A 14,714-nucleotide genomic window follows, 5' to 3' on the forward strand; every position below is an offset into this window, starting at 1 on the left:
CATAAAGATGGCACATTAAATGGCAGACAGGCACAATTAAAAGACACTTACACAAAGCTTTTGGCCGCAGCATTTATCAGCAAAAGAGAAACACACACCATTCATACACATAAGTAAGAATCCCAACCCCCCCCCCCCTCCCTCTCTCTCTCTCTCTCTCTCTCACACACACACACACACACACACACACACACACACACACACATGACCGCCCATTCTGGCAGCTTGGACCAGAATGCAACTATCGTGTGGGATGTCAGCAGAAATCTGGAGGAGGTGGGGAGGGGGGAGGGATAGTGATGTATATAGATATATGTTAATAACACATATTTTATGATACAATATTTCTTTATTAACCGACCAAGGTATACTGTTTAGAACCAACTAATATAGCAAACAATATTTTTCTCCGTAATACTTTTTAAAACATACATACAATGCCACAGAAAAGTGTAACAACAATACAGTATACTTCAACATTCATAAATATAACACAGCAGTAGATCTCTGTCTGTGATGCTCTGTGGTGCATACTAAAATAAAACTAAAAAGTACAGCTGTCTTACACAATTCTGTCAGAATTAACATCATACATCTAGGAACAACAAAAAATAATTTCAGTATTTTAATGCAATTTGAAATACTGAAAAAAAATCTATGAAATGGTTTTCTGTGAAACAATAAATACTGCATGTGAACCTTTTACAAGTAATTCTCCTGTTTTTTTCTTTATAAGATCAACCTCTAAGAATGCCATTTTCTTCCCTGCACGAATTGTTCTTGCATCTATTATGACTTCGTCACCTGTTGTTGCTGGCTTGAAGTAACTGAAAATACGGAAATATTGAAAGTGTTGTTCTTTAGGTCAGTAACATTTAATATCCTAGAACAATTTCACCACGTTTTTAATCAATACGTTTATCAAATTTCTTCAGGCAGTTTAAATGTGCAAATTTACAAAAAAAAAAAATGTATGCAAGTTACAATTTTCATCATAGTATGTGTAAGAGAGAAATGAAAGAGTGACTGAAGACAGAAGAAGTGAATTAAGATATATTTCATACACATTGTTGAAAATACAATCAGCATTCATCCAGGAACAGCTTAAAACAAGCATGCATACACTATTCCAAATGAAGATGTGATCATGCAGCATCATCACAGCCACATTAGTGAAAAGATTACACAACTTTATATACAAAATTACTCATACAAATCTGTTGTTGAATGTTGCATGGAACAGTATGCTATCTGTAAGTGATTTCAGAGAGACAGATATTTGTAACACCCATAAGACATTGTCTCATCCCATCACAGTCTGTATGATGCCAAGTTTGGCACATGAGGAGGTGTGACAAAGTGTCAATCTGATAGAATGTGTCAGTTTTACTCATCAGTATTCAGGAGTTTTATAAGCAGCAGCGTGACCAGGAATACAGGCAAAGATGAAATGAAGGAACCAGTGGATAGCATAATACACAGCAAAGAATGTGTACTGGAGCACACAATGAGACCAAGGTGTGGGGTGACTGCCTCATTTGCACTGAGAAATAGACCACATGCCTTTATCGACAGTGCTCACTGAACACTATAGCTCAGGAATGGATGAAGACTAGTTTGCATTCAGGGTTCAAAGCCAACTGCAACAGGCTGGACTCATGACATTCCTGCCATTACAATCGTTTCCATTGCACAGAAGCTATAAATACTTCAGGCTACATGGAACACATGAATGCTATTGCTGGTTTACTTTGTGATAAAACATAATTTTCAGGATGATTTTTCTTCAAGTGGATCAAGCTTGGAATAATATGCTGCAGAACAGGCAGAGGTAAGAGTGATCCAAGCAACGTTTTGCCATTCAGAATATTTGTAATTGCAGTCACATACTCTACTTTGTCTGAATTGTTAGTAGTATTTTGACTACGGAAGTCAACAGAATAGTATGCACATCACCAGCCTGGCCGAGATAAAAATCACTCCCCAGAGACAAGTCATTCTGCATTATTGGAAACTGACTAATCTGCTGATATTGTGCTCTCGGATGTCAACTAGTAAATCTGGAACTTCCTTATATGTTTTCACTTTGTCTGACAGACAACTCTTTAGTCATTGAACTTCTCAGTTACTTAAAAAAACACACATTCTCTGAGTTTGGATTCATTTGGACCATTCTTACTGAGTGTTTCAGTTTTCAAAAAGTTAGCACACAAGTACCAAACCTAGTATTCTTTGCAATATTACTGTCACCAAAGACCATTCAGCTTATGTGACATCAGCTTTGTTCACACTGTACAATGTCACAACTATGTCCAAGTGTTCTGGCAGGTACCAAGTGTCAATCAAAGAAATTCACAGACTTATCTGAAGAAATCTGAACTGCTCCAGCTACATCTACATGTATATTCTGCAAACCACCATGAGGTACATGGCAGAAGTTACATCCCATTGTACCAATTATTGTGGTTTCTTCCCATCCCATTCACATATGGAGCACTGATGAAGGATTGTTTGAATGCCTCTGTATGTGCTGTAATTATTCTAATCTTATCCTCATGATCCATCTGTGAGCAATATGCAGGGGATTGTAGTAAATTTCTAGAGTCATCATTTAAAGCTTATTCTTGAAACTCTGTTAACAGACTTTCTCGGAATAGTTCACGTCTATCTTCAAGAGTCTTCCAGTTCAGTTCCTCCAATATCTGTGACACTCTCCCATGTGTCAAACAAACCTGTGACCATTTGTGTTGCCGTTCTCTGCATACATTCAATATCCCCTCTTAGTCCTATTTGCTAAGAGTTCCACACACTTGAACAATATTCTAGAACTGATTGCATGAATGATTTGTAAACAGTCTCATTTGTAGACTTATTGCACTTCTCCAGTATTCTACCAGTAACCAGTCTGCCAGCTGTTTTACCCATGACTGAGCCTATGTGATAATTCCACTTCATATCTCACTGAGTGTTCCACCCAGGTATTTGTATGAGTTGGCCGATTACAATAGTGACTCATTGATATTATAGTCATATGATACATTTTTTTCATTTTGTGAATGCGCAATTTCACATTTATGAAAATTTAAAGCAAGTTTCCAATTTTTGCCCCACCCTGAAATCTTCTCAAGTTCTGACTGAATATTTATGCATCTTCCTTCAGGTAGTACTTTGTTATAGATAACTGCATCATCTGCAAAAAGTCTGAGTTTGCTATTAATATTGCCTGTACAACATGAACAGCAAAGAACCCAACACACTTCCCTGAGGCACACTTCAAGTTACTTCTGCATCTTATGATGAATCTCCATCGAAGATAACATGCTGCGTCCTCCTACCAAAACGTCCTCAATCCAGTCACAAATTTCACTTGACACTCATATGATCATATTTTTGACAACAAGTGTAGGTGTGGTACTGAGTCAAATGCTTTTTGGAAATCAAGAAATACTATATCTCCCTGATGGCCTTGATCCAAAGCTTTCAGCATGTCATGTGAGAAAGGTGCAAGTTGGGTTTCACATGATCGATGTTTTTGGAATCAATGCTGGTTGGCATTGAGGAGGTCATTCTGTTCAAGATACCTCATTATGTTTGCACTCACAATATATTCTAAGATTCTACAAAAATGGATGTCAAGGACATTGGACAGCAGTTTTGTGGACCACTTCTACTACCCTTCTTGCAGACAGGTGCAACCTGTGCTTTTTTACAAGAACTGGGCACAGTTTTTTGTTTGAGGGATCTACAATAGATTATAGTTAGAAGAGAGGCTAACTGAGCCACAAATTCAGTATAGAATCTGACATGGATTCCATCAGGCCCTGGAGCTTTGTTCAATTTTGATGATTTCAGCTGTTTCTCAATGTCACTGACACTAATACTTATTTCATTCATATTTCAAGTGCTATGAGAATTAAATTGTGGCAATTCTCATGGATTTTCCTTTGTAAAGGAATATTTGAAAATGGGGTTAAGCATTTCTGCTTTTGCTTTGCTACCCTCAATTTCAGTTCCTGTCTAATTCATCAGGGATGGGATACTAACTCTGGTGCCACTAACAGCCTTTACATACAACCAGCTCCTGAGAGGCAATGAGCCAACATTCAGGAATAGCAGAAGGGAAGAAGTAATTAACATAACCTTTGGTTCCATGATGATGATGATGGGCAGATATGTCAAACAATGGCATGTGATATTACAGCCATCCTCATCGGATCACTTGTATGTTAAATTCAAGCTTGAAATGGGAATCTGACAGACCATAACCTACAGGAATCCCAGGAGAACAGATGGGAAACATATAGGAGGGACCTTGCGTAGGCTTATCGGAAATTGAAACCTCGATAATGAATCGAGTAGAGTTTGAGGAAGTAGCAGAGGCTGTTACCTCTGCCATAGTGACCTCATGTCAGGACGACTGTGCAAATCATCAAGAAGTGCAGAAATAGGAGTGTGCCTTGGTGCAATAATAACTTGGAAATGCAAAGGAAATAGATACGAAGACTGTTTAACCTTGCAAGACATAAAGGACAATAGGCAAAATATCGTGAGGCCCTTGTCAACTACAACCTTGCAATCAGACAAGCAATGGAGGCATCCTGGAAGGCACTCTGTCAAGAAGTGGAGAGTATGGCTGCTCAAGCCAGACTCCACAGAATCCTCACTGGAATACCAACCAATCCAGAAGGTACACTGAGGAAGAAGGATGGGGAATATACAAACACAGCACATGCTCCTCAAAACTCACTTTCCTCAATATACTCTGCCAAACAACACAGACCAGAATGTGATCCCGGAGAGACAATGGTTCTCAGGCACTCAGAGAGAGGACTGGAGATTGGTCAAAGAGTGTGTGGACTTCAATAAAATCCAATGGGCAGTGGGAACATTCCAACCATTCAAGTCATCTGGCCCAGATGGAATCTTTCCAGCCTGCAACAGGCAGGAGAGAATCTCATAAGAGTCCTATGCAGGCTACTCAGGGTTAGCCTAACAGTAGGAATCATTCTCAATGCTTGGAGGACAGTGAAGGTTGTCTTCATTCCACAGCCAGGGAGAACTGATCATATCAAGGCCAAGGATATGAAACCAATCAGTCTGTCCTCCTTCATTCTCATAACATTGGAAAAACTGGTTAATGTATATGTTGGGGAGACGAGACTAATTAGAGCCCCTCTACCTTCAAGCCAACATGCATATCAACCAGGCAAATCATGTGAGACAGCTCTCCATCAACTCGTTGGGAGGGTGGAGAAAGCACTTTTCCAAGAAATAGGCTTCTGCATCTTCCTGGATATCAAGGGGGCCTTCAGTAACGTGACCTACAATTCCATGGTAAGGGCAGCAGAGGTGCATGACCTGGGGACCACTATATGTAGGTGGACCAGGGCCTTGCTTAGTGGAAGGAAGGTAAAAGCTAACATGATGAATGAAAAGAGGTTGCCCACAAGGAGGAGTTCTGCCCCTTTTATTGTGGAATCTAGCGATGAATGAATTCACTGAGGAATTAAATTCCAAACAATGCTTCTGCCAAGGATATTCAGATGACCTTTTCATAGTAATACTTGGCAAATTTACTGACACAGTTAGAAATATGGCACAAGGAGGACTGGACAGCACTAAACGGGATCTAAGGGTTAATCCTAAGAAGACTGTTGTGTTGGCATTCATGAAGAGGTATATCCAACACTCAAGTTGGAATCTAAAGCTCTTCAATGAAACTCTACCTGTGAAGGGGATAGTGAAATATCTAGGGTAACCTTAAATGAGAAACTAACATGGACCCCTCACATTAAGAGCATCTGCTCCAAGGCGAAAAGTACTCTAGTGAGTACCGGAAGGGCTTGTGATAAAAACTGGGGCCTAAGCCTCAGAGGTATGCACTGGATATACACCACGATGGTTAGACCTAGGATTTCCTGCAGGGCCGTAGTGTGGTGCAAGAAGGTAGAACAGCGGGTTGCAGACAAGGAGCTTGCTAAGATGCAGAGACTGGCCTGCTTAGCCATAACAGGCAGAATTAGCAGCACACCAACAGCTGAGATGGAAGTCATGCTGGACATGCCTCCACTACACCTTTGGCAGTAGCTGGGGCATGCAGACTTAAAACTGGTAAAAACTGGATCTCACTGGGATATCCTGAATCAAACACTAAGATAGTGAGTGAGGTAAACATAGGAATGGCTGGGGAAATGCCGGCTGACTACGTAAAAACTCCCAACAGCTTCAACAAGCCTTACAATATAATAATTGGAAGCAGGGAGCAGTGGGAAAAAACAGTTCGACACCATATGGGGGACATTGTTTGGTTCACTGATGGGTCGAAATCAGAACAAGGCATTGGGGCAGGGGTGTATGGGGTTTAGACAAGACTGGAGGATATCATCTCTCTACGAAAACTGGCCTCGGTATTCCAAGCTGAAATTACTGCAATCAGGGAATGTGTGGAGGAGAATATGTGTAGGTGCTACAAGGAATGTAGCATCTACATATATTCAGACAGCCAGGCAGCCCTGAAATCACTGGCAGCACCTCCAATGAATCTAAGATTGTTGCAGAATGCCACAGGGCTCTGGTGGAGCTAGGGGAAAGCAATAGGGTAAACCTATTGTGAGTCTCTGGCCATTCAGGAATCTGTGGCAATGAACAAGCCAACAGATTGGCCAGGATGCGAGCAATGACTCGATTTATTGGACTGGAACCTGTCCTGATAATCACCAAGGCTATGATCAAACTAGAACTACAGAACTGGCTTAGGAAACAGCATGTAGAATATTGGACCACGGTCCATAAAGAAAAACATGGTAAGGTAATGATGCCCAAACCATCTTTTAAAAGAAGCTCTGTAGTCATGGGATTGAACAGGAAAGAAATCAAACTCATGACTGGACTGATGACTGGCCATGGAAATTTCAAAAAACACCTACACACAATAGGTATAACGGAAAAAGACCCTAAATGTAGAATCTGTGATGAGGGTGAAGAAACTGCATCACATTTAATCTTCGAATGCATGGCATTGGAGAGCAAAAGATACAGAATCTTCAGGACAACCAGACCTGAAGAAGTTGTGTCTAACAAAAAACTGGTAATGGGACTCCTTGAACTATTTAAGGGCATTGGTTGGCTTTACTAGATATACAGGGAGCAATACCGCACAATAAACTTGGTTTCGGTGCGGGCAGTGGCGGGTTAGACCTAAGCTGTTTTAGCTTCCCTGTCAAAATCAAATCAAATCAAGTAAATCACAGACACCAATTTACTACAAATTGCTCATGGACTGTGCAAAGGATATTGGCAGCTTCCATAACGCACGTTTATTTGTGTTGATATACAGTCAAATACAAGGGGATTGTATTCTTTGGCAGAACTGTGAACCACAAATGTTTTGTAAGCGTCAGAACATTCTCAAATATAACCTATTTCTCACATAATTATACAATGAAAGTAGAGGTCCATTGTTTTAAATGAGGCTAGGCCTACTGTTCTCAAAAATTTTAGAAGAGTACAAATAATTTAACGCCTACAATTGATGATTACAGTGCAACTTTACTGCAGCACACACGAATGTTCAATATTTCACAAGATATTGTGAGACAAATGGGTACTGATACCATCAATGAAAGGTTATGCGGAAGCAACATGTACAGTAAAACATATGTATCTAGAACTTCAAATTGTTACACAAACATTCTACATGCGTCTCACAGAGAAAAATTCCAAATTTGGCTTTTATATATAAATAAAAATGCATACTGTTTGAATTTTTTACTTGGCTGTTTCTGTGCAGCGTGAGTTTATCTTGGTCAAAATCCCTAAAATGTGCAGCACCAATAAAGCACATCTTCTGCCTGTTGCAGCTAACAATGAATGTGCAAAACACGATAGTGCAATACCATCAGTTCAGTTGGACTATTTCAGTTGGACCGCCAACGTGCACATTGAGATCACAAGATGTTCACAACTTGGGTCCAGGGCTTCATGGTGTCTGCGCCATACTTGAACCTTTCCATTGGCTCTTACCAACTGAAATCAGGACTCATCTGAACAGGCCACAGTTTTCCAGTCATGTAGTACCCAAATGGTGTGGTCATGAACCCAGGAGAGGAGCCACAGGCAATGTCGTGCTGCTAGCAAAGGCACCACATGTTGTCTAAGCCATAGTCATTAATCTCAAATCTTGCCATAGTGTCCTAACGGATAAGTTTGTCGTATATCCAAAATTCATTTCTGGGGTTATTTCAAACAACTCTATGCAAGCAACCCTGCTCTCAATCATTAAGTGAAGGGCATCAGCCTCTGCAATGTCAGTGGTTAGATGTAATGCCCAAACTCTAGTATTTTTGGTACCCTCTTGACACTGTATATCTCAGAATATTGACTTCCCTAATGATTTCTGAAATGGAATGTCCCATGCATCTAGCTTCAACTACCATTCTCCTTTCAAAGTCTATTAATTCCCATTGTGCAGCCATAATCACATCGGGAATCTTTTCACACAAATCACCTGAGTACAAATGACAGCTCTTCCAATGCACTGCTCTTTTATACAGGTGTATCAGAAATATTTGTCAAACTCTCTTAGTGGATTCCTGACATGAAAATAAGAAAATGTTACTAATAAAAGAAGTTTTATAAATTTCTCGAGTCGAAAAATCGTAACAAATGTTCAAAGCTTCCTCCATTTACTTTTATATTCGTATGCAGTTGTTGGATAATGCACTGTTGCAGCTTTCCAAACACTCACAAACATGGTTCCAGAAGCTTACATGCTATATTCATGAAACTTCTCTGCATTAGGAACATGACTGAAATGTGCTTGAGCCTCATCATGCATAAATCATATGTTTTCCCTTATTTGTAGAGGCTTGTCCTTTAGTATGTCTGGGAAAATGTTCTGAATAACATCCCTGTAGACAGCAGTTGTAAGATGTGCTGAGCTAACATATGGACCTACCATACTGTCATCTATAATTCCTTTCCTTATTTTATTCTTAACCCACAGATTGTAGAGCAGTCACGACGGGATGCAAAATTTGGGCTGCCCACTATTCAACAAACTACCTCTGTCCATCAGGAATAAAATCAACATTTTTAAGAACACTGTAAAGAAATACAAATAAAACACACTTTTTATTCTATTTATGAGTACCTGAAGGCAAACTTCCATTGGCTTCATGACCTGATACTCTCTGCCAAAAAAATAAAATCTTAATAAATCAATGTTCTGGATATATACTATGCAGACAGAAGTCTACTACACATACAATTTACTTTTATATTTGTATCTTGTTCTAAGCAAAATTATTCTAGTTACCCTATATCTTGTACATCAAAACAAACTTTAGTAACAGAACCAATATAGGTGCAGTAACAATTGCACACTTGAGTCATCACTTTTTGTGGTAGGGCTCTTCAAAATTACACATCAAGAAATGTTTGATACAAAGACAATGAAGCATCTATCTGTTTCCTTGCTGGCTGTCCTGACAACCAAGAATTGTGCCCATAAAACGGCACTGGTCTGTGCACGGAGTTCCTTTACAGTTCACTACTTTAACAAAAAAACAGAAGTTCATCATTAATCCTCTCCCAAAAGATAATTCTGAATCTGGAAACAGGCCTTAGCTTATTATCACAGCATTAAATCTGATATATTATTCTATGTAGTTTTATTCTTCTACTGTTAAAAGAAGACATTTTAGCTGATTTGGAAAAGGGCTGTGGAGGTGATAGCAATCTGAAACAACCCACAGGACACTGAGTTCATATTGTCAATTAACAGAGCACCATCAAATGAAAGGCAGGTACCTGGTGCTGAGGCTCAGTAGGGCACACACGTTTCCCTGTAATGAAGGTTCATTATATCTCTGATTGGATATACATGCAGAAAGATGAATATATTCCTATTCAGATTTGTCTTAGCAAATATTGTGTACATTTTTGGTACTGATTACAAATGTTAATCTCAAAGTTACAAATAAACAACTTTACTGTCAGTTTTAAACATTTGGTGATTCTCCTGATTCTCATAAAAAAGGATCTTTTACGAGTTACAGTTTGGTTGACTAAGTCGTCACAGACACTGTATGCTTGTGTCAAATGTGCTATATCTGAATACTGGCTGCAGCACTTGATTTACTCTTTGACCCCTCAAACAAATTCACAGATGAGAATTGGCTGTCTAACTTACAACTGCAGGCCTGCCTGATGTTGTTTAGGTCTTCTGTCTCATATTCTCTAATTAACTATTGAAATCTAAAGCCATTTGAACATGCTTACTTTATCAAATTGTTGGTCTTCCTCTTTCATTTTTACCCCCTTCTTTTCTGAGTATTAAAGCTCATTTCTCTCCCATTTAATTTAGCATCTCTTCATTAGTTATCCAATCTACCCATGTGTTCTTTACCAATCTTTTGTAATACCACATTTCAGAAGCTTCTATTGTGCTGTTATCAACTTTTTATCACCCATGTCTTAATTTATGAGTTTCCACCTTAAACTTTCTAATTTCTTCCATAGTCCTTTTCTTCCTCTTCTATCCTCTGCCTTCTGCCTCTCTCTTTCTCTCTGTTTCTTTGGGTGCATTCTCAAATTTATTTTAATATGTGAACATGTGTTAGCACTGTTCAGTTAATCCCACCATATGCACTGTCTTTTGTTTCCTCTTTTAATTTTTCCTGTGAATATTTCAAACTTACCTCACATTTATATTCACAGACACAGCTTTAGGTCTATTTTCATGTGTCTGAAGAGCAAACATCGACATCTGGTCAACCAATGTTGCCATGAATCCACCATGCATAGTTCCTAGTGGATTCTGATGTTCCTCTGCAATGGTAAGTTCTCCTCGACATTTCCCCTCTCCAGCAGATATAATTCTAACCTATTCATACACAGATAAAGAGAGAAAATATAGTTTATTTAACCAAAAATATGCAGAAACATCATTTAGATAGCAACTAGTAGGATTTTTTTCTGCTAAGCATGGCAGTTAGTAGTTGAAACATTTTTACATATTTTTACTGCACCTCATTCCCCACTGTGTCAAGTTTCTCCATCCATTATCACTGTGAACTGAAAAGTCTTCATAGCTCTCATTCTGGCAGTAACTCACTACTTCAGGGTTTTCTGTCAAAAAGAGAGAGAGAGAGAGAGAGAGAGAGAGAGAGAGAGAGAGAGAGAGAGAGAGAAGGAGGAGAAGAAGAAGATGATGAACTGAATAGTAATTCTAAAGAGTGAGTATTATAGAGTTAACCAGACTGTATTTTTATGACTAGTTATTTCATGTACCAAATGATTTGTACCCTTGTGTTTTGCAAAATCACAAGAAATCACTTTTTGATACTGTGATTTCATAAGCAATATATTTTCCATGGCTTTGGTAGAGCTGCCATTTGTAATCTGTTTAACAAATGTTTAAATTTAGAATATTTCTCTTATAATCCAAGAACATCAATATATTCAAAAAATTTGAGCCACAGTATCATCAGAACAATTTTTAGAAACGTGACACAGTACAAAAAACTGGCTGTATCTTGAAATTGGATCTTAAATAATTAATAACTTTTGAATTACAAAATTTCAAGATAAGCTAATTACTAGCTCCGAATCAGGAATAATTGATCTTCAAAACTGGCTATGTCATTCATTCTCAACTGCATAGTAATCAATTTATGATACTTTAAAATCATATTTCCTGAACTAATAAACTTTAACCCTCCATCCCATGGGACAAGTTTAGGCACAAGGACTACAGGAGTAGTCCAATTTAAAAAGAGAACTTTAAATTTTTGCCTTAGGTGTTTTTTTTCCCAACCCACCTACTGGAAGCTACTGTGTCCATCTAGAATGGGAAGGCAGTCACTTGTACCGGTATTTGTGCGAGCTACACTTGTAGTCTGCGTGACTAATGGTAGGTAAAGACAAATCAACCGGATCACGAAGTTCAAGACTGAAGAAATTGTAGCTGTAATAATAATAATAATAATAATAATAATAATACGAAATACTTTACAAAATGGAAGAGCTGAAAAATACATGTAAACTTATGGTGCAATCATGGTTTTGTAGTTTTGATAACAACACAATGAGGGGTGTCTGTAGCATGTTACTGGTTGTATTAAACATGCTACATTGCAGTAGATATTGTTGCAAAATACAACCCAACTATTGAAGTACTGTTGTAATGAAGATGTGTGTTTGTAGTTCTATTAGTCATGCAGCTATATGAGCTTTCGCAACAAACTGTTGCCTCATCAGGAAAGAGGGAAGGAGAGGGAAAGACGAAAGGATGTGGGTTTTAAGGGAGAGGGTAAGGAGTCATTCCAATCCCGGGAGCGGAAAGACTTACCTTAGGGGGAAAAAAGGACGGGTATACACTCGCACACACACACATATCCATCCACACATATACAGACACAAGCAGACATATTTAAAGACCAGTATATATAGGCGGGATAAAATTGTATAGTAGATTACGGTAAAAAGGGGAAGGTGAATACAAAGTGAGACTACTGGTAAAAACAGAAAGAGAAAATAAGATGACAGGAAAGATTTCGAAATGCAACAGCGACAATAACAAACGTAATTGTTGGGTTCAAATTAATGATATGATGTAATAGAGGGAAACATTCCACATAGGAAAAATATATCTAAAAACAAAGATGATGTGACATACCAAATGAAAGTGCTGGCAGGTCGACAGACACACAAACAAACACAAACATACACACAAAATTCAAGCTTTCGCAACAAACTGTTGCCTCATCAGGACAGAGGGAAGGAGAGGGAAAGACGAAAGGATGTGGGTTTTAAGGTTTGGTTTGGTTTGTGGGATTAAAGGGACCAGACTGCTACGGTCATCAGTCCCTTATTCCAAGCACTAAAAACACCCACAGAGATTAAAAACGATCAACAGAATATAGCACAGATGACACAGAACAAGAGAAACTGAGACAAAGACCAGACAAAATGAACTAAAATCACACAGAGTGTGACGGTGGTTGGCCGACCATATAAATAAAAAAGGAAAAGCCAACCACATAAAACACATTAAAAAATCAGTTTAAAACCGGAGGCCAAAGGCCAGAATCCACACAAAACAATAAGATAAAACAGAAACACTTAGATTAAATGATAAAAACCCCCTGCCCGAATAAAACGTAAAACTAAGTCAGCCGTAGCAGAGTCATCTGTTAAAAGGGCAGGGAGCATGTCAGGCAGTGCGAACGACTGCCTGAGCACAGCTAAAAGCGGACACTCCAATAAAATATGGACCACAGATAAAACGGAACCGCAGCGACATAGAGGTGCGTCCTCACGGCGCAATAAGTGGCCATGCGTAAGCCGAGTATGCCCAATGCGCAGCCGGCAGAGGACAACAGACTCCTGGCAGGAGACCCGCATGGACGACCAACACACAGTCGTCGTCACCTTGATTGGACAGAGTTTGTTGGGCGTGGGCAGACTGCGCCATTCAGTGTCCGAAACCGAAAGAACTTCGCGGTGTAAGACTGCCCGCAAATCAGTCTCCGGGAGTCCAATCCCCAGAGATGATTTACTAGTGGCCTCTTTCGCCAGGCGGTCAACATTCTCATTGCCAGGTATCCCAACATGGCCTGGGGTCCACACGAAGACCACAGAGCGGCCGCAACGCGCAAGAGTATGCAGCGACTCATGGATAGCCATCACCAGACGAGAACGAAGAAAACACTGGTCGAGAGCTCGTAAACCGCTCAGGGAATTGCTACAGATAACGAAGGACTCACCTGAGCAGGAGCGGATATACTCTAGGGCACGAAAGATGGCGACCAGCTCAGCAGTGTAAATGCTGCAGCCATCCGGCAAGGAACGTTGTTCGGAATGGTCCCCTAGAGTTAGCGCATACCCGACACGACCAGCAACCATCGAATCATCAGTGTAAACAATTCCAAAGCCCTGATATGTGGCCAGGATGGAATAAAAGCAGCGGCGGAAGGCCTCTGGAGGGACTGAGTCCTTCGAGCCCCGTGCCAAGTCGAACCGAAGGCAAGGGCGAGGAACACACCATGGGGGTGTACGCAGAGGTGCCCAGAAAGGAGGTGGAACAGGGAAAAACCCAAGCCCGGAGAGAAGCTCCTTGACATGTACAGCGATCGGACAACCCGACCTGGGCCGATGGTCTGGCAGACGGACGACGGACTGCAGGAACAGAACACGGTAATTTGGATGCCCGGGCAAGCTAAAAACATGGGCAGCATAAGCAGCCAGTAATTGTTGGCGTCGTAATCGCAGTGGAGCGACACCTGCCTCCACTAGTATGCTGTCCACAGGGCTGGTGCGGAAAGCACCAGTGGCAAGGCGTATCCCGCTATGGAGGATTGGGTCCAGCACCCACAACGCAGATGGGGAAGCTGAGCCATAAGCCAGGCTCCCATAATCCAGACGAGACTGGATTAACACCTGGTAGAGCCGGAACAAGGTAGATCGGTCGGCGCCCCAGCGGGTGTGGCTCAAACATCGCAGAGCATTGAGATGCCGCCAACACGCCTGTTTAAGCTGCGCCTTGCGGATAGCGCCCTGTAGCTGACGTTCAACAGCTGCAATGCCAGTAGAGCTATAGTAAAGGCAGAAGTCGTCAGCATACAGGGAAGCGGAGACAGAATTTCCCACGGCCGCAGCGAGCCCATTAATGGCTATTAAAAACAGGCAGACACTTAAAACAGAACCCTGTG

The 14,714-nt window shown here is 40.4% G+C and overlaps 1 protein-coding gene across 3 annotated transcripts in view; it reads right to left on the minus strand.

Annotated features, from left to right (window-relative positions):
• Window positions 1-363: 363 nt before the first annotated feature.
• LOC126260084 (acyl-coenzyme A thioesterase 13-like) overlaps window positions 364-14,714 on the minus strand; it is a 35,674-nt gene continuing 21,323 nt past the window's right edge. For 2 of the 3 annotated variants that reach the window (XM_049957293.1, XM_049957296.1), the window contains exons 2-3: window positions 10,701-10,885; window positions 364-827 (exon numbers count right to left, since the gene is read on the minus strand). In XM_049957293.1, the coding sequence (XP_049813250.1) occupies window positions 656-827; window positions 10,701-10,885 (357 nt within the window). In that variant the 3' untranslated portion in view covers window positions 364-655. Of the gene's footprint in view, window positions 828-10,700; window positions 10,886-11,030; window positions 11,132-14,714 lie in introns of those variants that run through there. The other variant, XM_049957294.1, reaches the window with a different exon arrangement.

Source organism: Schistocerca nitens, chromosome 5 (genome assembly GCF_023898315.1).
Source record: "Schistocerca nitens isolate TAMUIC-IGC-003100 chromosome 5, iqSchNite1.1, whole genome shotgun sequence".
Lineage (NCBI taxonomy): Eukaryota > Metazoa > Arthropoda > Insecta > Orthoptera > Acrididae > Schistocerca > Schistocerca nitens.